The sequence below is a fragment of the Microchirus variegatus genome (assembly GCF_963457635.1).
Source record: "Microchirus variegatus genome assembly, chromosome: 20".
Taxonomy (NCBI): Eukaryota; Metazoa; Chordata; class Actinopteri; order Pleuronectiformes; family Soleidae; genus Microchirus; species Microchirus variegatus.
Window position 1 is genome coordinate 7,468,473 of NC_139821.1, and position 24,839 is coordinate 7,493,311.

The following is a 24,839-nucleotide window of genomic DNA, read 5'->3' on the forward strand; positions in this document are numbered from 1 at the left end:
ACCTTGAAACCCCTGCAGCACAGATTGGTGGCCCCATTTCTGTGCATCTAATGACACTCAGGTCTCTGACGTGTGTTTGCAAACATGCACAATGAGTGTTAGGAGACGGTGCAGGAAAAAAGACTTGTCTAGTAGGGGAGAACTTTCCCGCTGATCATGATCTACAGTGCACAGATTGTTGCTAAGATCCAACTAAAGCTGCCAGACACAGTGGTAAATTAACAAAAATCTCATACATACGTGCATATGGCAGCCAAGCAAAAATAGCTGTCATGCTGACATTTTCCCTCAGGCAACTCTGTGTATGTGTTATTTCATTTATTACTTCTTTGTGACTTTTTACGGCATTAAATGCAGACCTGGTTTGAATTGTGCTTAAGTTGAAGATAGGGATATGGATAAGCTGTATGTGTTGAGTTGTGAATATTGTCAGAGTGCATTAGACATTCAAGCAGATGGACACTTTTCTCCAGCTTCCTTCATAGCCAATCATCATTAGCAGTCTGTCCTCTTCTTTACCAGCACATACAGTACACTCACACACACACACAGGTGCATTTGCTCTATTCCAAATAATGTGAAACACAGATATTAAAGCAGAGATGTACCAATTTGCTTGAATAATATACAGTACACTGCCCTGACGCCCTCAAAAATGCTTGTACAAGCGGACATGCTTAATATTACTTCATGTTACTCATTATTCTTGCCTTATATTTGTACTTTTCTAATGCATTTTCTTTTAATTTGTCTTAATTCATTTTTTGATATTTAAAGTGAATGAGAGTCATAAGTAACAACACTATGAAGAATTAAAACACATAGGGAAGTGGTCAAAGCATAATGTCCACTAAAGCTAATGCTGCACCCTAAGGACAGTAAAGAAAGAATGACAGGAAAGAAATACCAAGAAAGAATCAAACTAGAAAGCAAGAAAAGAGGAATGAAATAAAGAAAAAAATAAGGCAGAGGAAAATGAGTTGTTCATACCTGACTGCTTCTGTAATATAAAATCCAATTTATAGACGCATAGACGTGAGGGGAGGGGGGTTGGCGGATAAGATAAGGTTGGTCCTTTTTCCCTGCCGTAGCCTTGTCCCATCTTACAGTGCATGCTTATGTACACACACACACACACACACACATCCAAACCAACACACGTAGTCCCTCATCAGCTCAGCAAACACTAAATATTGAACAATCCAGGGGGCTGTCCCTGCATGACAAGTGGCTGAATTAATGCTAATTATTGCATGTCCCGGCTCGTACTTTATTGAATTCTTATCTAAGAATAGACAAAGAGAGCTGCCGTCAGAGTGATGAGGGAGGAGTTTAAAAAGAGATAGTGACAAAGTTACGTCCAAATATAAGAAGCGAAAATTTTTTTTTGTCAAGTTGAGATATGGAACAGCAGAATAGTTCAATGAGGAATCAGTGGTTCGGAGCTAAAGAGCCGTGGCAAGGGCTGATAAAGGTTGAAGCACTCTACAAGAGCTATGTCAGAGAACCAAGAGCTGTGGCTAAGCTACTCAATAGTCCTGTTACACGGGTGAATAGCAGGAGAAAAATACAAATATATGCATTTTATTTAAAAAACGATGGTGTATAAGCAAATATTGAAGTTAAATACTGAATAGAAATATCTAAATTCTGGTTAAGAGTGGTTTTATTTGCATTCATACTACAGGGGGGGAGCCATTAATGGGTGTAATAATTCCTTGATTGCCATCACAAGATGCTAATAAAATGATATGGACTTGAGGAGGCATATTACAAGATAGCAGAATTTGTTTTTAGGAAGATTAAACATGCTCTCAATGTGATAACAAGGATAAAGGCATTACTCAAATGATAAGTCATTAACAGGATCTACATCGAGACTTGTGTGTGATATGGAAACACTCATTTTGATCACTGATTAATGATGCAAATGTGATGACAGAGCAGGGGATGTATGAAATGCTTTTAAGGGTCCTGGTGAGGAACAGCATTTTATGCACACACACATTTGCAGAGGTAGAGCCAACAATAATGAGTTAGTGTGTAAAGTGTGACAACTCCAGTGAAGAAAGTAATGATTGTGTGTGTGTGATAATACATTCACATAAGGACTTAATGAGGCACAGGTAAAGAAAGTGCTGCCACAACCCCACTGCAGCAACCTGGTGTAATCCCACATTTAATCTGCAGAGCATTCTGATCAATAACAGCCCTAACGACCTCAGAGACTGGTAGACTAACTATATATAAGAAGTATAAGAATAAAAGCCTGTTTTTGGGAGAGATAAAATGATGTTTCCTTTACTTACTGGAAGCATGAGGCAGGTTGGCGAAAAATGTCTTGAGGCGCGCGGCGAGCCACTCCATGCTCTCGTGAAGGTTGGCCAGAGCCTTCAGGTCGCTGACGTCGCGGAGGATCTCATTCTGCGGGATTAATTTGTCGCCCAGGTTCCCCGTCAGCACCTCTGACTCCTTAGCAAAAGCCGCTCTGAATTAGAGAGAGAGAGAGAGAGAGAGGTTGAGTGAAAGATTTAAGATTTAGTAGAGTGGGGAGACACTTTTGGCAAAGAAAAACAGCCAAATAAACAACTTTCAACAAAAAATGTAAGGTAAAAAACAACTTTGAGTTAGCTGGTAATGAGTCGACAGAGTCATGTCACTGAAATGCATGGTCTCTGTAATGTAATGGAAGTAAATTTTCAAAAAGTTAAAACATAATGGACTGCTAAAAGGATCAATTTGCAAACGCTTGAAGAGGGGCTGAATTGGGTATTTTACACCTTTTAAAATGATGTGAAAATATCTAAATTAGGCAAACAGAAACAATTAATGTGAGCGAGATAATTAGAGCGAGAGACAGAGGGTAGATTTGAGATGACCAAAAAAATGTGGATGTGTTACAAAGACAATTTTATGGGCACCACATTTAAAAGTTTGGAGTTTTAAGAGTCTCAACAGTCGTAGGAGAGGGAAAACAGCAGGTGATGGAGGATTATTCAGAAATAGCAAACCAACAGAAGGCAGAGATTTGCAGGGTGGAAAACACAAAGACAACAAGATCAAAACCTCTTTCGCATTGTATTAACGATCACTTGGGGTTTTGGGGAGGTAAAGAGACAGAGGAGGAAAGAAAAAGAGCGTTCGAGGACTAAATTCCATCGCTGATGTGACGGCCGGGCGACTCCAGAGTCACCAGGATGCCCAACAAGATCAAAATCCTCTCAACAGACGGGTGAAAGAAACAAGCAAACATACAAACTAAACATTCTCAGCCACACGCATGTGTTGCTTATTAATTATGTTTTATTATAGGACTGGGTTGCCAGTCATGCAGACTTTAATCCCCCTTTCATAGCGTGGAAACATCTTTGGCTCTCAAATCAAACAGCCTTATGGTTTTTTCGTCTCGCTATCTCTCTGCTCCCAGTGTGTGTGTGTGTGTGTGTTTGTGGGAGAAAAGCAGACAGTGCACACAATAGATTGACTTTCTTTGGCCACCTAACCAATTTATTTATTTACTTTAACATTCCGCTCCAATGAGCTCCAGTGTTCCCTGAAGAGTGTACACATTCAAAGGCAATTTCGATAAGACTGACCCCCCTCGTTTCTGCCTCCAACCGCCTCTCTTTATATTTTCCTATTTTTGTTTTCTATTGTTTCCTCACTTCCTTAAGATAAAGGGTGTTTAAAAGAGCAATTGTGACTTACTTTGTGAGTGCATTCGGGGGCTCAACAGTATGCGAATAAAAGAGCAATGATGGGAGCGAGGGATTATTGGCATGGTTGCTCAATTCTGAACGAGCGCGTTCTACCTCTGTTGTTATTGTTGTTGGCACAAGTTTGACTTTTGTTTCTTTACGACAGGGTTGTAAACGTGCAGACACGATGACATACCGGGTAAAGTCCTCTTCATCTTCTCTCTTCTGTCGGGTCTGTCTGGGTTGGGTCATGTTTGCCCAGTTGGGGAGAGACTGAAGCAAACGGCTGATGTCTTCATCTTTGGACCAAGAGGCACTGATGGTGAGCTTCTCCTCACACTGGACGATACTCCTGAGGGACAAACAATACAATACAATATAAAACTATACAGAAGTATTTTTGTTGCTGTTAAATGTGCTCATCTTAACATCTTTTCACATCCGTGCACACAAAGAAAGACGAGAAACTGAGAGACTTATTCAAGTGGAAATGCACACATGCACAAACACAAACATTCTGTCTCAGTGTTGGTTGCTTGTCTTTATTACTTGCAGGGCCCCAGTGAGAGTGAGGCTGACCTGTGACAGAGTCCAGATGGACTCTCAGCAGTCTGTCAGTTCTTTTCCTGCATCTCCTGGCTCGTTCATCACTCCCTCCCTCCCTCCTCTTTTTTCCTTTCCCCACACTCTCGAGCCTTTCGCTTTACCTGGCCAGGTGTTACCAGGTCCCAGAGGAGCACAGACGGATGACCTCTCACAGCACCAGTGTAATCAAAGATGAATTTCCCTGTTGTTGTTTTTTTTTGTGGGGGGGGGGGGCTTTGTGTTTAAAATCCAATTTAAAAGCAACAACTATATCGAATTCAAACAGTAAAGTACCTGTAGGCCGTGTTGCAGATTTCCTTGTACTCCTTGAGCTTGTCGCACACCATCTCGAGGAACTGGTTGGAATAGGCACTCAGGTCCTGCATCAGGTTCATCAGATCCTGGATAGACTTCTCCACCACCACCGTGCTCTGGAGGCAGAAAGCAGAGCAATCAGTGTTTGTTGATTAATCGGTTTGAAGCTTTTTTTTCATTGTTCAAACTAAAAAGATTTCTGATTGTTTTAGCTTCTTAAATGTGAATATTTTGCTCCACATAACAAAGAAATCATTTTGGTTTGTGGACAAACTTTTTTTTTCTGACATTTTCTGGATTAATCAAGAAAATAATAGACAGATTAATCGGTTACGAAAATAATCGTTAGTTGCAGCTCTAAACCAGAGAGGAAGAGAATGCAGATAACTACAGGTCTCCATTTCTGCCTGTCCAGACTAAAATACAACCCTGTTCTTTTCAAACTAAAACTAACATCTTTATTTTAGGCCTCTAAAATACCAGGGTAGTGTGGACGGCAAGCATCGTTAACGCACGTTGACGCATGACGCGTTTCCATGACGACTGACCGGAAAAAGACACACGTGAGGTCATGTTTACGTGCCACGGCACCGGAGTCTAGGCACCATTTCCCAGTTAGCTCCGTTAGCTCCTTTAGCTGCTTTTGCTCCTTTAGCGCCGTTAGCGCGCCTACACTCAAACTCGAGCGGTCTGTTTATTAAACAAAAAGAGCAGCGCTACAAATAACCAGCGTACTTGTATACCGCGTATGTGTGCCTCAGTTTTTAAAGTTTAACGTTATTTTAGAGACTTATTTTAACAATCAGGAGTCACATAAACATGACGTCACGCGTCTTTCTGGTCAGTCGTCATGGAAACGCGTCATGCGTTAACGTGTGCTAACGTTGACCCGTTAATGTGCCTAGCACTATTAAAAGCCCATACATTTTGTTGTGGACATGCTTGCCGTCCTCACTACCCCGGTAGTTCAGAGCCCCAAAATAAATAAGTTAGTTTAGCTTGAATTATAATGGAGTAATGTGGGTGTAGACCAGTGTAACTGATGGACTCTAACTTCGCTTATTGAACGGTCGCCCTAGCAAAACTCTTGACTGGTGACTGGACAGCTTTGCTGAATGTCATAACAGCATATCGCTGAAATGGGTGATTCTTTGTGTGGAAGTGAATTAGCTCGACTACACATAGGTGTGTGTGTGTTGTGTGTGTGTTCTCAGGCTGAGGGTGTGTGTGTGTGTGTGTGTGTGTGCGTGTGTGCGTGTACGCATTTGTCACAGTGCACCCATCACCAGGAGCCACGGCAGGGCTGTGACAGCAGCCATTACAGATTAGCCACTGCTGCATGACTAATAGCTGGCCTGGGAACAGCAGAGCGGCTTCAAATCCCCAGACACACTCACAGGAAAAGAGCAAACTTTTCAAAACACACACCTTTGAGCAAATCAAGAGCTGTTAAATGAGATTACAACTCAGTATGTTCCACTTTGGCCGCCCCTAGCACTTAACCAATCTATCCTAAATCTCTAATAGAAGTGATAACGGGCTGTTAGTCTGGCTTTGCTGCACCCTCTCTGAAACGCACAAACTACAGAAAGCATGGCCGCGCTTGTTGCGGAGTAATCCAATTCAAAGATATACAGACAGGGGACTCTTAAACATGTCATTTCTATTCATCATTCATAGATTATTCATATTCAGCTCGCTATACTGCAAGGTAAACTTCACATGAAGTCATATCTTTCAGGGGGTGAAATGGAAAAACTTTGTCCAAGATGAATAGAATGTGACCTGTGGTAAATGCAAACAAACTCAGAAGCAGAGGGTATAACTACACACGCACGCCTTTCACAGCTGCCTTTGAAAACCAGCCAGGAAAATAGAGACTGCCTGATGATCTACTTAAAGAGAGTGGATCTTATTTACTCTCAACAAGTCGTTATATTTAAAATACAGAAGAAGATATGATATTAAATAACTCGCCAGAATGCCAGTGAATTAAGACTTTATATATTCTCAGCTCTGCGTGGCATAGGTGTTGAGTATCATCTCTGTCATTTCAGCATTCATAATTTATTTTTCCGAAATAGTTTCATTATATCCAAGGCCAGTAGCGAGCAGCCAAAGTGGCTGCGGAGACTATAGGGGACAGTAGTCGATGTAATTGATCTTCAAAAAAATATGGAAGGAGCCCTGATGTGATAGAATGATATAAATATTAATAGCTCTTTCTCCATTTCAGTACCCCCCCCCCCTTATTCTGTCACAGGCAGACAAGCAATATATGCACATGCATGGACACACACACACACACGCAGAGCAGCCACTCTACTGAGCGAAGTAACGATCCATAGCAGTGCCCGTACCCATGGAGTGCTAACCAAGGCCATGTCTGTGCCAAGGGAACACCCTTTATTGTCCATGCCTGACTCGCTGTCAGGCTGCCAGGCTAGGAAGAAAAACACAGACCCTGTGGGAGGGCGAGCTGTTTGTGGTGATCAGGCAGCAGCTACAGCTACCTCCATTTCTTAGACTTAGGCTGGTTAAAAATGTTTTATATTGACGATAATGCTGCCAATACCTGTTACCATGACGACAAACCCCCGCAGTGATGACAATATGCAAATGTCTTTTTAGAATACCTTAAGAGATGTTTCTTTCAGTTCACTTGGTCAGGTCATGTTGTGAAGTCAGCACAGCTGAGGCTGCTAGAGATTGAAGTCGGAGGTGCAGTGAGCAGGCATGACTGACGATCTCAGACAGCAAGGCCATATAAATGGAGTGCATTATGATGCTGTGATGGTTTTTTTCCATGACCTATTTGGGCTTTGTGAAAATGTGATTATTAGGATAAATTCATACTGGATTGATTTAGTGCATTCAGCAATCAAGCTTTTTTTGGGGTGTGAAATGGAATTGCTGCTGCACTTGTGAAAACACTCAGGATAAATAAAAGAAAAACAACAACTGTATTTAACAAGATTGTGATATCACAACCATAATGTGAGTATAGACCAGTACCAATCTGTCTGATACAGTTGTTTTACAGTTTTTTAAACTACTAAGCTGTTTCCAACACAATGCTGCTCCCATAAAGTTCAAAATATGATTCCAAATAAGATGTTGTTACTGCTTTTTATTGATTTGTTTTGGGTTATTTTTTTACAATCCATGGTCAGTGAAGTATTTACATTTCTCCGAGATATTCAGGGTTCATTTCGGGGTTCTTTTTTTTCTTTTCACAATGTCCAAATTTTGGAGATTAGGCAAATTGAACTCTGTAGGTGTGAGTGTGAGAGTGGATGGTTGTCTCTATATGCGTCTCTGTGATGGACCCCTCCTTTTGCCATATGTCAGCTGAGATTGGCACCAGCAACCACAAAACCTCATGTGGAGGATAAAGTGGTAGAATATGAGTGAGTGAATGATATCCGAGAACCAGTGATTTTGACCAGCATCAGATACCGACACTGAGTTTAATCTGTAATTCTCTTGGATGTGGTAAATATTGTATTGGTATGATTATCCACAGGATTATGAAGCATGGTTAAATAGCAACAAATAACAAGGAATAATCAAAAATCTTATCCCTAGTCAAACTCATAACAGTGTCCCCAGACTTGAGGACTTACAGCGGGTACTCAATAGCGGGTCAAGCTACTGAATGGAGACAAGTAAACACTGGACGCCTGATCCATTACTCCTGCTCTAACAAATGCTCCTGTGCTCAGCTCCCCTTGTCTAATTCTACTCATTTAACACAGCCATTTGTCTTAGGTAGCAGAAATCATTAAAAAGTAATCAAGGGTACAGACTAAGAAAGAGAGGACTGAGAGTGAATGAGTGAGAGCGGTAGAGAGAGAGCATGTTCTGCTATGCCTCTCTGCCTTATTTGACTGTTACAAAGGAGACAACATGCTTTGTGAAGGCTTCTCTATCTACATCTATCTTAACTCTCTTCTCTCTATACAGTAATTCAAGCTTAAAGGTCAACATGCTGTGCTACCATGTGGAAAATACCCATATTTACCAGTAATTCTATTTCACAGTATACGATTACCCCTAAAACTCAGCGCGGCCGCACTTTGCCTCTCCTCTTTCACATCATTACTACGTGAAAAGCACAGACATCAAGGAAAATTAGACTCTGGGTCTTGCAATAGGATTGCAGAATCTGCAGGGGTAAACTGCTGTTGTTAAGAAGGAAATGAAGGCCACGGTCAGAGCAGTTTAATGACAGCAACAAGGCAGAGCGAGCACTCAGACTGGCGCCTCAGCAGAAAAAAAAGCTGTTAATGCATGGTCATCACTACAGAAACTGCCCTCAGCCAGTGTTAAAAGTAGTTGCTTCCTTTGGTAGAGTGAGTCAAAAGCACAACACAGGGGACGGCATTAATACAGTGAGAGTGCGGGGATGTAATAACTAAACTCTGTGTTTTTGTTGTATTCTGCTGGCCAAAATGTGAAGTGTCATCCCGCAGTAAACAAAAGGAGATAAAACAAACAAAAAAAGTTTTGGATTTACTCAGGCTTGCTTGGACGATGTAAGTACATGCTGTTTCTGGCCAGGGTTTTTGCTCATAGGCGAATGTTTGTTCTCTGTAAATAACATTTCTAAAAATACAGTTTATGCCTGCCTTTATTTCAAAGAGAGTGCGACATAAATGAAAGTAGGTTAAAGCTGCAGTGTGTGACACAACTTTGGTGATTTTTTTGAGGGGGGAAGAGGGTTGTTATTCTGCCTCAAAAACATTACCATAAACAATTAGGGCTGCAGCTATCAAATATTTTTGTAATCGAGTATTCAACCAATTGTTTTCAAAGTGGAAGGCCGGGGGGGGGGGGGTCTCAGGTCTGACTCGGAAACGGATCATGGATTTTCCCCCATTAAAATAAGCGGATGTCCATCAAGGTTGTCTGGGGGTCAGAGTGTTTAACCCCGACACTCGCTGCCACTTCACTCACAGTCTGACCCCAAGACCAACGACTTGTGTAATGTCTCTGCCATGCCAATCACGTGAGTGATCAAGGGTTGCCAAAATAATAAACACTCAGCAGGATTGCACCAGCTGCACACACACACACACACACGCACATCATCAAGAACACATGCAAAGATAACCTCTGTCAACCCCTTTTCTCTGTCACACACACGCGCAGACACACACACACACTCTCTCCTGGGTAAAAGGGTGCCGGTCATGATTGGGACATTGTCTTGACAGATCATTCATCAAAGTCAGTATTGAGCCCTGCTTTCGAGAACTCCCCTGACACACACCGGATGGCCCTCCTGCTTGTGCCAGCTCAACCAGAACACATGCTTCTTCATGTGTGTGTGTGTGTGTGTTTTTATTGAAGTTTGTTTAAGCTCTGACAACTAGGCAGTGTCCTTTTGTCTTCTCAAATGCACATAATGTCACTTGAAAAGCAAACAAACACAAAAGCAGCCGAGAGGCCCCTCGTGGGAGTTCTAAAAATCAGAATAACCTCAAAAATATGTTGTCTTTTGTATTTTGTCTTTAAAAAAACACCATAATTTCATTTAATAAAGATTTAACCCACACAAAAGTTGCACATAAACGCAACTCGGTTCTTCTGAAATGAAGTTAATTTTACCAATTAAGAACTGCCATATTATCTAATGATACGTTTCCAGCTGGGGGAAAATTAAATAATGTACAATATCGATTTTGCGTTGATACTCAATAATGCATGAGAAACACGCTATTGTGAAATAAATACAGAGCACATAGCTTCAGGGCTGACAAAAGTGAATAATTAAAAGAGCATGTTTTCCTTTCTCACCTCCGCCACCATCACGTCTGATGCAGAGCTGAACCAGTGTTTGCCTTCTAATTGAGAAATGAAGAGCAATATCACACTTGGCTGATTACAGACAGGCTGCCATACAATACAATATACTCCTTATTTACACCCACACACACACACACAAGTGCTTATATATGTGTATATATATATATATATATATATATATATATATATATATATATATATATATATATATGTATATAGGGTTAAATCTGTGGCTTCCGCATGAATCACCCCAGAGTTTGGCTTTAATTCCACAGCGAGAGCCAAAAAGTCACATTATCGATCTCACTACCACTTCTCTTTTCGTTCTTCTTAATTATAACGACGCCTTCTACTGGACGTGAGTTGAACGTTGTTAACATTTCATGAAATGATCACTGTCTTTTTTTCTATCAATTATGATGAATTATTAAACTCAAGGAGTGGTTTGGGCTTTGAGTAGTGGGCGAAAAGAAGTTTAGATGAGGGAGTAAAAGACAAATGTGTAGTTTAAGGCATTCTGCGTGGGGGTTTAAATTCCTCTCTGAGGCCCACTTGGCACCATTGTATTACACACATATATATACATATATATATATACATATATATATATGTATACACATATACATACACATATATACACATATATATACATACATAGATACATATACACATACAAACATATACACACATATATATACACACTTTTTTTTTTTTTATCAGGCACCCACAGCTGAAACCTTCTTTCCCTTCAAACCAACAGACATGTTTGCGTTACATCTGACATTTTAACTTCTCTCTCGCTGTAACTGACTTACTCCAAAGGCAAAGATTATGTCTCATTATACACAGAGACTCTGTCGGTGGTAGAACTGCATGGTGTGAACCTGTACCTCCTAAGGCTGTAGTCACTCAGTCTGTTTTCTTTGCTCATTTAAATGCTCTGTCTGTCACCACACACACACACACACACAGAGACAAGCAAACCCTTTTTTGTTATCATTATTAAAATATATAGTCATGCAAGCACAGGAGGGGGGGGGTGGTGATTCCTAGACTGGGTGCACGTTGCCTTTCACCAGAACGGTGAAATTGGGCTTGGACTTTTGGGCCCCGCCGCCGCACATAAACGGCAAAAACATATGTCACTTTTGTGAGGGAGAAAGACGAAGCCAGTTTGGAGGCTCAGGGCAGCTGGGCACAAGCCTGAGGAGTACATGTGTTCGGTGAGAGATAACCAGGCAAAGGTGGGCGGTGGGGATTGTTACACCTCGAGCAAAGAGGAAGGAGGCTGCAGCAGAGAAATGAGGGTTTTGGAGGTGAGGGAGACTCAAATAAGTCACCAGCTATAGAATTTGTCAGGATTAGAGTCAAGGTAATAGAAAAATAAAAGAGTGAGAGTGAGCACGATTCATCAAGGAAAGACTTAATTACATGTGAAGGTGTGTCATGATTATTGTTTGGTGTTCATTTCTCGCAGGTGTAAATGTGAATGTCAACATTTCTTGTTCCAGTGTAACTCATGTACAGCCAATTGCCCAGCTTAGACTACAATAATAGATAATCAAACATATTTAAAGTAGTGTTAGTTTTTAGACAAAAAATCTGTCAGGAAACGTTCTATTAGCATACAGAAAACCACCAAGTTGTCTTTGTGATTACAATTGTCTTTTTCTCTGTAGGGGACGGAAAAGGACATCGGAGCTTTTTTAGTATTAAGTTGCCTCACTCCGGGATAACTCTCCACAGCTGTAACGTTGTCAACTCGATGCTTAGACACCATTTCACGACAGATAATGCGGTCGAGGGCTCCAAAAAACATTTGGACTAAATGAAAAAGCATTTTGATCATTTTCTTTTACGATGAAAAGCCCTATTTCGGAAACCAGAATGTGTTCTGTGCAGTTTCACCGAGCTTTCCTTTTTCACTGATAAACATGGAAATGGCTTTTCGATTTGTTCCCGGGTGTTGTTAATGGTGTGCTTCGTGTTAGTGCGTGTCTATCTCTGTGCAAACAACCCTAATATTCTCCTTCCTACTTCCTCCAACTTGTGTCCCAATCACAGGGCATGGCTGACGCAGCTTTAAGAGGTTGTATTGTGTTGTGATTGCTGATGGGATGTGGGTGTTTAGAGTCACCTCAGCGAAGGAAAGCTGCTCCCCCCACGCTGTAATCCTCCACTGTGTATGCATTTGTGTGTGTGTGTGTGTGTGTGTGTGTGTGTGTGTGTGTGTGTGTGTGTGTGTGATGGCGGGGCGTTTGTGGGAGACAGGGAACCAGGGAGGCAATCAACAGGAAGCGATCAGCTCCCCACAAATAAACAGTGCCTACACATCATCGCAAATAAAAAGGTCAGTGTCATTACAGTGACTGGAGGTGGATGTGTGTGCGTGCACGTCTGCATGTACAAGTAACACGTGCCTGTTTCCAGCCCCCAGCCCCCCCACCTCTCTCGCACGGAGCTACATGTGAATATGAGATTTAAAAGGTCAACATCATTAGCAGGCCATTGGCAGCTGAATGTATCTGCAGTGCAGTGAGCAACATCTGCATGCGGACAGCGAGTGAAAGAGCTCAGTCTTCATCAGGCTCCAGAACAAGTTCTGTGTATGTACAACACCACAAAAAAACAAAACAAAAGAGCCAAATACACGGGGATAATAATGCAGCCACATTTAGGTGTTAGCCACACGGTAACACAACTTTATCTATACAATCTTCTTCTTTGCTCTTTTTAAGAAGTTCACTGTAAACACGGCTTCGCTTCAAGAAAGTCTTCATTCACATAATATCCCACAAAAATGACTCTAAGCACTGTAAGTTTAAATGCTGTTGCAGTGGTACACCAAAAACAGACACATTAAGCAAAAAGCATGCATGCTGTGCACACAGAAAAATAAGCATTACCATGAAGCGAATAGACCAACCGATCTCCAAACACAAGAAGACGGCGATGATGAAGATAGTGACAGTGAATCCAAGCACAAGAGAGAAGGTGGACAACAACAATCATCGTTTTCCCAAAGTAGCATACACGAAAACGCCAGGGTGGCATTTTGAAAGCCGATATGATTCCAAAAAAAACTTCAGCGAATTCTCTTTAACTCCAACATGAACATGCACTTTCTATTATTTGGTGTAGAACAACCTATAAATCAATTATTAAGCCATAACTAAATGAATCACTTACTAGTTTGATCATCAAAGTGAAGATGATAATAAGTTGCAACGATTAATTGACTAATAAAAAACACCTAATATTTTGATAATGAATGAATTTTTCATATCTAAAGAGAAGAGTATATTTCAGCTCCTTGCATTGTGATTGTTCTGGTATTATTTGCTTCATATAATTGTATGGACCAAACAAATAATCAATTGATCAAGAAAGTAGTTGACAGTTTACTTTATGATGATGAAAATAATCATTGGCTGCAGCCCTACTTCTGAGACACTGCTGACAACAGCTGGATGAATCTTCCCTGAAAAGCACAGCCTTATGTGAAATGTACTGTAATTGTGGCTCTGGTGTGGTAATGGCTGTTGAATGAAATACGCAGAACACAAACAGTTTACCATCATAATCATAAGCACACACCACAGCAGTGGGAATGCAGATGGTGCAGCAGCAGCACAGAATGAGGGGAAAAACACGGTCACCTATACACTGTCCCTTTGCACTGGTGTGAAGCTGTGTTCACACATTGTGCGTATGCTTGTATGTTAGTGAGTCACAAAGTGAGTGTGTGCGTGTGTGGGGGGTGGGGGGGTAACGTGACTTCTGGCAAGATTAATGGAGCCAATCTCCAGAGCTATCCAGCAGAGTGACCATACCCTCCCTATCCTACTTCCCTCCATTCTCTTCCCCATCTCTCTCTCTTCTCGATCTACCTCTAATTAAATGAATCAATCAGTGGCAACAGCAACACGCCGGACAGATAGCAGCACAGCTTGGGCCTAAAGCATGCATGTTTGTGTGTTGGTACACTGTGAGTCCAGCCCAAAGAAAAAGAAGGAATAGAAAGTGAATACTCGAGCTAGAAGATGTTAAGAATAACAAATAAGCATTAACAGGAAAACATAAAGAGGCAGATTCTTGTTCATCTCCCTTCATTCGACTGAGCACTTATCAGCTCGGCGAACGCTATCACACATGGACAATGGACAATAACCTTTTTCCATTGAACTCTATACCGTCATCCAGTCAGCCATTATCTACTGCGCTCCAAGTGGACAATATATAGGCGGTGTCAGGCTCGCAATCACATCATTATTACGTAATATATAAACATGATATATAAATGCAGTACTTGACACTCCTGGTGCACAGTGATAGGCAAATCACTGTCCATATCAATACTACTTATTAACCCGAGCCCAGCTTGCGTGTGTATTAAAGCATATTCACCTTGACTCGCGTGGAGTTGTTTCCACAAAGTCATTCAGTCTATTTTTACTGGTAAGATATCCCCAGTAATTCATGTAACATAAATGTATTTAATAACACGACTGCTATGCTACGGAGGCACATCTATGAATATGATTATTATATACATAGATGGGAGGCTATAACCCTGTCACATATGATATACTGAAAGGTCAGAAACTATCACTTCTGTGAGAGCGATATCTTAATGTGTATAAAAAGAGTCTTTAAAAAGTATAACTGTGCACTGGCATATGCAAACAAGCCATTAAAATTCTGTTTGGCTCTGGAATCCTCAGCTCCAGCCCAAAACAGACAAAACCACACATGCTAAATGCTAATGTCTTCCTCCAGTTCAAACCGTCGCGCCCATTAATGCGTGCTTCGATGGTTGCGGAGAGCAGATGCGTCTATAAAATGTGCTCCCCTATGGTTTCCCTGTATGGACCTGCAGCCAAGGTGTGTATGAGAGAGGGTGTTTAATGTGGTGTAGCAATATTGAGCCCTCTCCCTCCTGTCAGCCACACTGGTTCTGATGCCAGTGGTGTGTGTCTGTCTCTGATAACACCTGGCACAGACAGTATCGGAGCACTTAAAACAGAGCACATACAGTACATGTGCGAGCTTCCTCAAAAAACGTGTGCACAGATATCGACACAGATGGATACACACAACCCACATCTGCTCAATTATTGGAAAGTTTAGCAACCATTATTTCATTCTGTCCCTGTAATTTTTAATTATCCACTGCAGTCACACAGTTGGATAGATTTACCACCTGGCTGGCGAGAAGATCCCGACATAAAGCATTTTTGTGCAAATGCAATTTAAAAACGTACTTTAGTTTAAAGGTCTGGATAAAAAAAAAGTGTCAGACCCTCTTTATCAAAAGCTCTAAGGACGACCAAGTGAATGAAACTACCCTCAGAGGGACAGAGTTGTTGTGACACTGTGAATGAAGGCCATCAAAGAGAACAGTGGCACCAAAGACAAAAAAACGACACACAGGTAGCAAAAACAGCTTCACACGGCAACAAATGCAGCCAGAAAACAACAACACACAAACACCATCCTGACCCTCAAATGTGAACGGCAGGAGAGGAAGAGTAAAAGGCTCTTTTATTCAGCCCAATTAAAAAAGGCACAAAAAAAAAAAAACCCAAACAAAAGAAGTGTTTTATTGCACTCCCCACTATCAGCAGAAAGGCTCATTAGCCACAGCAGCATAATTAGCAAGATGCTGCACTCCTCGTTAAGGAGGGGGCCCAAGCTGTAAACAAACCCCGCTGAACTCCCAACGCCCACGGTCTCTCTCTCTGTAATGAACTGCCACCGCTGTTCCCTCCCTGCGAGAAAACCAGGCACACCGACAGAAAAGCTCTGACAGAAACAAACACACCACAAAACACAGAGAAAACACACACACACTGACAAACATACTGTATATCCAACGTCTGCTACACTAACATTCACTATCCAAACAAACTAGCTCTCTGGGACATTGTCTCTTCTGACATTTGCATGGACACACACACGCACAATTCAACACAGACAGAGAGTCGTGTTCAAAAAATCATCAAGAGTATCTGACATCTGAGACACAGACGCATCTTGCCAGGCATCTAGATCCCGACACTGCTGTAATCTTCAACCCTGCCATGAGCCTGTTTTAAATAAGACAAGCTGTCAAAATGTACAAGATGCTAGCCTGTGGTTAAATATGGTGCCGCCAAAAAGGGGAGTCGAAAAACTGACGACAAAACTGGACACAGAGTCCTCACCACCTGTACAACTCATACCAAATAACAAAATAATATAACAATAACGGACAATCCTCACCTGCAGCACGGGTCTCTGGACGCCAAGAACCTTCATGGTGTCAGCGCTGGCAAGGATCTTCAGCGGATCAGCCGTCTTACTCACTGTCTCAATGTCTTTGTTGATCTCTGTTCGCACCTGGAATGGTTCAAGCACAAAAAAAAGTTTATGTTACATGTGGAAAGAGACAGCTGGAAGACACACACACAGTTTTCCACTGGGAGTCAAGCTCCACTTATTCAACCTTCTCTGAGAGAACAACTCAATTGTTTATCACTTTCTTTTTCCACTTTTTCATTGTGTTTTTGGGTCTGAATTGACATTTCATTTGACATTATCTGCCTTTGGGGGCAATTCAGGCAGAGGGGGAAACTGAACACTTTGGAAAGAGCAGGTTAGGTAAGAGCAGATATATTCCATAAAGGTAACACAGAGAAGATGAAGTCATGCAATAGTCACTAGTGCTATGCCATTGTGTTTTTTAGTGCTGTCAGAAAGAGAAACCCAGAGGGGGTAAAATGGAATGGTCAGGTCAATTGATTTTTGGGAGTCACAGACGTGTAACTGCATCAATGGAATTTTCTAATACAGCGAGAAAGGTTCCAACTATTGAATAACATCTACAGACTGTGTCTTTTTTTTTTCTTTTTTTTTTAAAGGAGAAAAGTATACGCACCTGTTTTTCTTTCTTTTCTTTTTTTTTTTACATAAAATGAAAATCAATTATTTTAATTAGTGCGACCAATATCCAATAACTGAGGTATTTAAAATACGTAATTGCCTGGAAAAGCTCCCATGTCCCACTAAAGAAAGAAATCATTGCTCTTCATGCGTGCGTTTCGTTTCACAAACCTGGTTAAGAAAGAGGTCATTGATGTAGTAAGTGAGGAAGGCACGGAGCTGGCACTGCTTCACCTGGCCTGGCCCCATGTTCATCTCTATCTCGTGGATGAATCTGGACAGAAGAGTAAGAATAGAACATTGAGGATCACATCCCAGCATTTTAAAACATTTAACACACAAACAAGAAAACAAGGTTCACAGGATTGTGACCAGCAACACAAACCACATCATTTTGAACGGGATCTCTTATAGTGACATCTAAGTTAAAAACTCAATTAAAAACAGTGCACATACAACAATGCCTATAATGCTTCTATAAGATCAAATGCCTATAAAGTAGAGCTGAAGCTGCAGCTTACAATTATATTCATAATTGATTCATCTGTCGACTATTCCCTCCATTAATCGAGTAATGGTTTGGTCCATAAAATGTCATAAAAAGTGTTTATCAAACCTGGAAATGATGATGTTCTCAAATGTCTTGTTTTGCCCACACGCGAAAAATGATTCAGTTTTAATGATTTCTTTGCTACATGGAGCAAAGAAACCAGGAAATCTTCACAGTTAAGAGGCCAAAACGATCAGAAATCTTGTTTGAATAACATAATCTATCATAGATTATCAAAATAGTTGACGACTCATTTAGTAATCGATAAATAATCAAGTGAAGTGTCACTCTTAATCTTGAACAAAAACATGACCTTGGCTATCTTAAAACTGGAATGTAAAACCTGTGTTTGTCCTACTATTTCATGAATCTCTTCCAGCAGGTTTATTCAAGCCATGCTTGAGCATCACATACCACATGTAGTAACACGTGAATTAAACTGACTTTAACGCCAATATATTAGACCGACTGTCAGTCACATCATTCCAATCCAAATAGCAATGATTTGACAGACGTAAAAACAACAAAGCCGCTGGTGCCCCGAGACTTTTGCACAGTACTGTACACGCACTGTGAATTCTCCCAGGAAGCTGCTGTCTGGCCCGGTCAGACGGGGTCAGACAGTTATGTATGGGTTGGCAGAGGCGCATGCACACCTCGTTTGTCAGAGAATCAGTGGTCACTGGCCTCGTCTCACACACACCGCTGGGCGAGCCACGCAACAGTGAGCGCCTGCTCGAGCGCTCAGCACATATAAATGCACAAATAAATCAAACTTCTCAAAAAGAATTGTGTGACCTACAGGACCTGTGATATACAACGATCTAACCTTATAGAGGGGAGAGAGGGAGAGAGTACAAAGGAAAGGTATAAGGAAAGCTGTTTTATCTGAGAAAATCATGAAAAGTTTAGGGCAGAAGCTGGAAATAATGCAGCAGCGAAGCTCCAAAGACAACTCGAGTGGGGAATTGATTAGACACTGCCATTTGTAAAAAAGTGGAAACGGTGTTTATGCTCCAGTAGTAAGTAGCGGAGGTAAGAGCCATGACACTGCAGAATTACAGACAAGCAAGGACACTGCCTATGCAGGAATTATAGATCAATGGAGGTGCATGATTGGGTAGGTAAAGTGAGGCACACACACACACATATACATATATAAATGTAAGCTTGAACAGACACTTATAAACACAAGAAAAGAGCAAAAGCTGTACAATCACACTACTCTGCATCGATGCCCAATTAAGTCAGCAAGAATGACAGCTAGTGTGAGTTTGTGTGAGCAAGTGAAAGACAGAGTAAGCATGGAAACCTAAACCTGTTTTAAATCCTTCATTGATTCCCACTGACATTCTACCACAACTGAAAGTTAAGTGGAAGAAACTCTTCTGTGGCCTCATTAAAACTGTCAAGCAATCGCAGAAACAATGGTCGGGGCCAAAATATGTAGCTTCTCTGTATAAACACAGTATGCGAACAAACTTAAACACTCCCCTCGTGACAAAAAACAACAACATACAATTTGTGCTGACAGCTTCATTTTCAGAAAATCAATGTTCAGACAAAAGTTGCCAGTTTCGACCCATGTCGTCATGTTCCGAGATCCATCTTGCTCTGCCGTTATTGTCATTGTTTCAATACAAGTGGCAGGATGATGGATCCTCAAGTTAGCATGTGAGCACAGATGGATTTTTGTGGGCAGGGGCGATAACATTTGAGTAATGCGGCGGGGACGAGACAGTAAAAGCGGCTTTTGTCTATCCAAGCGGCCATCTGGAGCAGAGCAGCATGCGACTTCACGGCGATACTGAGCCCATGGGTGTTTCAAGGATGTTTCGCCAAGGTAACAGGGCTAAAGGCACTGCTGGGACTCACAACGCTTAAAAGAAGCATGTCAGCAAATGTATGTTTTAAGGGGGAAAGTTTAGTGACAACATGCATGAAACAAAGGGCTCTGAGATGATTAAAAGAAATCAGTCAGGACTTTATAGTCAAGAGGCTGTTTAAGATGTGATTGGATAGATAACAGGGGGGGGGGGGCAAAGCACAGAAGAGCTCAAAGATTTCCATAGGAATTTTGAAAAGGAAATCTCTCCCAGCTCATCATCATCATTACAAACACATCCTCCAAACATCTGCCTCGCTGATGGCATGACATACTGTACCGAGAGTAACAGCTTCTGGTGATGATTATGAGGGGGCGATAGCAAATGACACCAAACAAGTTAACACGCAAACACACATGCGAGCGATTCAAAAGCCATCAGCTCGTCTCAAATGAATCACAAACCACCCAAAACTCGCAGGAGCCAAGCCTCCGATGCTCGAAGGCTATGTGCTGCACACAAGGCCATTTACAGAAAACCATATTCCAAACCTCCTACACAAAAACACGGGGAGACGGTTCGACCTCTTGCCACAGAGTGACAGCTAGCCTCATTTCATCTCCCAAGGCTACATCTGAGCTCGACTTTCCATTCCTCTAGACTGACATTTTCACTAGTTATCATGAGCTCCTGCATGTTACATTTGAACAAAAAAAAAAAAAAAAAACCTGCATTGATAGCTTCTCAACCTGTCTGGTTTGAGTTTTAAGTGTTGCTGAAAAAGTAATACTTTGTAGTTGTATAAAGGTCTGGGTATATTAAATAATCAAATAATTTTCATGCATAAGCCTTTTATAAGAACATATTTAAAGCATGTGACTGTAGCAGAGATAAATGTCTGTATACATGGATAAAAGCTAATTTAATGTTTAAACATTTAACCCAACAAAAAAAGCTATTTGTTTTATTAATGTTTTAAACCAACATCAGTCCTTTAACCCTTAAACTGCCAAGTTTTGTCATGCATCTTCATTTCATGGTCTAAAAAAACAACAATAAATGAATTATTTTCAATATACTTCATGCAAAAATAATTATTGCAGCCTGGTATTATGAGAAAGATTAGCAGAAACATTTGTTCATATGCATTATTATTATTTTTTGCAATGTCATATTTCTTAAAATACTCACGTTAACACACCTAGAGCACCAAAATGTGCTCTTTTTTAAATTTTATTTTTTATATATATTTTAAGCCAACACCAGTCCTTATCATACATATCGAACATTAATAATTTTTTAAGTTTTTAGCCCTCAAATTCCCAAGTTTTTGTAATGATGCATGAGCACATTTGTGTGCATAGGTGTGTTAGTGTGAGTATTTTAGTTCTTTAAAGTTAAAAGAAAAAGAAATTAAAGTTCTTTACATTAAAAATGAAAAAATACACAACCTGGCATAGATTTTTAACAACATGCATGGAAATTAAAAACCAAAAAATGTGTCCAGGTGTGTTTAAGGGTTAAGATTTTCACTTCATCTTAAGTGTCAGTTCTAATTGGACACAATGTGACATTAACAAAGTCACTTTCATTGCCAGGTGAGAACAATACACAGTAGTCAACCATATGGCAGCTGTATGCACCAGAGGTTTCAGCCGAGTCACCGAGGAGACGCTGTGGAACTGCTATGGAGACACAGCAGCAGCAACACAGTGTGTGTGGAACCTCAGTGGCCTTAATAATCTGCTTATCCACTCTCTCGCACATGCTGTTTGCAACTGGCTTCAAAATATGGTGGCATACAAACACACAAAGAATGGCACGGCCATGCACCCAAGGTTGTCGCGTTGGGTATCAGTTACAGGAAGGCAATCATCATTAGATCATTAAAAAGGGCAACGCGATCAAGAGTGAGTTTGTGAGGCCTCGAGTCATTTACTGATTGTAAAAAATGATTTCTGTAAATCACCGCGCGAATGAATACATAAATAATGCATCGACAATCGAACAGTTTGCTCCGTGAGAGCAGAGCAGTGCAGCTGTCTGATAATCAGGAGGTTTACAGTCAGCACTACAGCAAAGGAACAAATATGTCACACACACACACAGGTCACCTATACTGCCATAACAAGCTGAGCTATGACGGTAGTATAAAAAAATATTCAGGCAAGTAAGACTGATTTCAGGTTTGGGGAAATGTGTTTAAAAACTATAAGCAAGATAGTTTTACTGTGATGGGGATTTCTGGCTGTTTCGTTTCAGTTTAAGTTTAAGCTATGTATAAGATTTAAAACATAACAGCGCATTAAGACATGACACAATGGAAACATTAACTCTGAGGGGAGGTGATAAATTAAAGATATGAATCGTTATCATATTATTAGCATAGTACATATAGCAACAATTAAAAAAGCATTTGTAATTTGCTAAATGCAATATTTCAAATTGCAAGATCAAAGTGATTAATTGTTCAACCCGTGACAAACCCCTACATTCAACACATTAAAGAGGCTATACATAAGATATGCAAGATATGAGTTTGAAACAAATGAAAAAATATTACCCTACCCTCCCCCCTCACCACAGAGATTGATTGAGATTGCCAGGTAGTTCAAGCTCAATGCACAGATCTACGAAGAGCTCCACTTAACCCGCTTTAACGAAACATTAACATAAACAGAATTTACATGCTGTAAATTCACTTTCTGTAAATTCATAGTGGGTTTTACTATTTATTGATTAAGCACATAAATCGCTGAGATTAATACAGCCGAGATAAAGTCATTTAAGTTGGACGACGGAACCATCGATAAAACACAAGTTATTAGAGACATGCGCAGAGTAATTCCTCGACATCACCGGTTGTGGTGTAATTTTCTAAACAGCATCTAACAGATTTACATCAATATCATTTACAGCCTGCTTCTAGGAAGCAACAGAGCTCATTTAGAAACTTTACAGTTTCTTCAAATGTCTACCTACTCGATGCTAGTCACAGGTGCAGACAACTCATCTCTCTCTGACACACATACACACACACACTCGGTTGTACGCAATCAAATGGAGTGTGCATCTCCACACTTGCCTCGGGGTGTGTTGTCCCCTCTGCAGCCAACATGGCTGCACCAACTGCACTCAAAACCCAGTTTCTCAGCAGCAACTGCTGATGATTGCATTTGACAGCATGTAATTATCTGTCATTAGGAAACAGATGTCAGAGCCCAGGGTCTGGGGCAGGATAATTGTAGATGCTATGCCCTTTGTGTACATACGACAAGAAACAACACTCCTGAATGGAATTAAATGTATTTATACCAAAGGGATTAGGCTAATGAGAGAACCTGGTGCTTCATAATGGCCCTCTGATTATTCAGAGAAGCTTAAGTTAGATTATTTCTAAGATGGCTAAAACAAACGAGAACCGACAGAGACAAAGATGCTTTATAGCAGCAACTCTGAAATCGTTTCCCACTGGAAACTAAACCTAAGGTAACAAATGCTTCTTTAAATGGAAAGGGTTGGGAACCCATCATCCATCTTTATCTGCAGCAGTAGCGTAATGATGCCGAAAGAGAAATGGGATAAAGACAAAGATTTAAGAAAGACAGCAGAATAAGGGTGTGCTAAGATCGATTAGAGACTCAGCATTTTTAAATCTCCTAGAATTCTCCTCAGGCACGAATCTATCAACTATGGTGCATTCTGATTTTGCTGCCTGGAGAGGAAGGCTTGATCTGTAAAGACTTGTCACACATCAAGGACAGGACAGAGTGAACCAGCACCAACTGAGAGGAGGAGGAGGAAGAGTGAGTGCACATACTAAATCAGTCCGTCTTTGTCACAATAACACACACGCACGCACTCATAGATTAACATAAAAATACACAGCCACATGTCAATACATCACTTCACCACATCCAGTGACACTTAGAGGGACTTCTCTGTGTACATTTATTCACACTCGCAGCACTGCCCAGTCACTTCAGGAAGATTTCAAAGACATAAAGATGATTTTAATGGATGCGAACACTTTATGGGTTTTATGGCACCGCCAACATAATCTTTCATTTCAGTGGATCGGACAATAAATGCTAGAATGGCAGCTTTTAATTGTTATCCAACTGCTCATTCAATATTGATTCTGTGGGAATATTACACACTCCACTTCACACACACACTCACTATAGTTACTTATTTCTACAGTGGTGTTAAATTAATGAAGTCACACCCGAGAATATAAAGAGCTGCTCAAGGGATTTCAGAGCACATAGTTGCAGCACTGCATAGAAATTGGAGGAAAATTGAAAAAGATGAATGAGGGCAGAACACAATCCGAAATGGCCACTGGTGTGATTCAGAACACCTTTTTATCCACAAGATGTATTCACTGAAAATGTATGTTGAATATAATTTGTCTGGATTAGGATTCTTTTAAAAATGTCCTCATCAGACCTAGAGCAATTTCCTCCACTGCCACTGGATGGCACTGTAACAGCTTAATCGACAAAGCTCAGGCTGAATGGACCAAGCATTTGGATTCCACTTGATTTGACACCTGTACAGGATTTTTCTTTTAGTGAGCCAGTGAGGGAGTGTGTGTTTTAATAAGTGCTTGGTGAAATGCATATTGTCTTCCCACATAACACCCACACCTCTGCTAGACTCCATGGTGTTTATACCCCATTACGAGACATACATTTGAGCCTTTTTGTTTGTGTGTGCATCAACTGGTTTGATTCAAACCTATCTTTGAGGACATTCTGATCTTGTGAGGACATTTTGGAGGGTCATCACTACTTGAGAGGGCTTTTTGAGGATTAAGACCTTATTTTAGGGTTAGAATTGTTTGGTTTGTGGTTAGGTTAAGGGTCAGGGCAAGACATTTAGTCGTTATGGTTAAAGTACGAGGGATTAGCTAAATTGGACACTAAATTGACTGAAGGTGTGAGAGTGAATGCCACTATTATGTGGCCCTGCGATGGACTGGCAAACTGTCCAGGACCTGCCCTACACAAGAGGATAATTGGCCAGATTTCGGTCCTAATCTGGCCCTACAGACAATCATGGCTGCCTTCCGATTTCAGGCTGATTTCAACAGATTACCTGGCCAAATTATCCAGCAATGCGAGG

General features: G+C 40.9%; 1 protein-coding gene across 1 annotated transcript in view; it reads right to left on the reverse strand.

The window, feature by feature from the left end:
* exoc4 (exocyst complex component 4) overlaps positions 1-24,839 on the reverse strand; it is a 102,075-nt gene that overhangs the window by 19,214 nt on the left and 58,022 nt on the right. The window contains exons 12-16 of the mRNA XM_083907293.1: positions 17,505-17,607; positions 16,674-16,790; positions 4,578-4,714; positions 3,895-4,050; positions 2,310-2,488 (exon numbers count right to left, since the gene is read on the reverse strand). Of these exons, the coding sequence (XP_083763419.1) occupies positions 2,310-2,488; positions 3,895-4,050; positions 4,578-4,714; positions 16,674-16,790; positions 17,505-17,607 (692 nt within the window). The remainder of the gene's footprint in view (positions 1-2,309; positions 2,489-3,894; positions 4,051-4,577; positions 4,715-16,673; positions 16,791-17,504; positions 17,608-24,839) is intronic.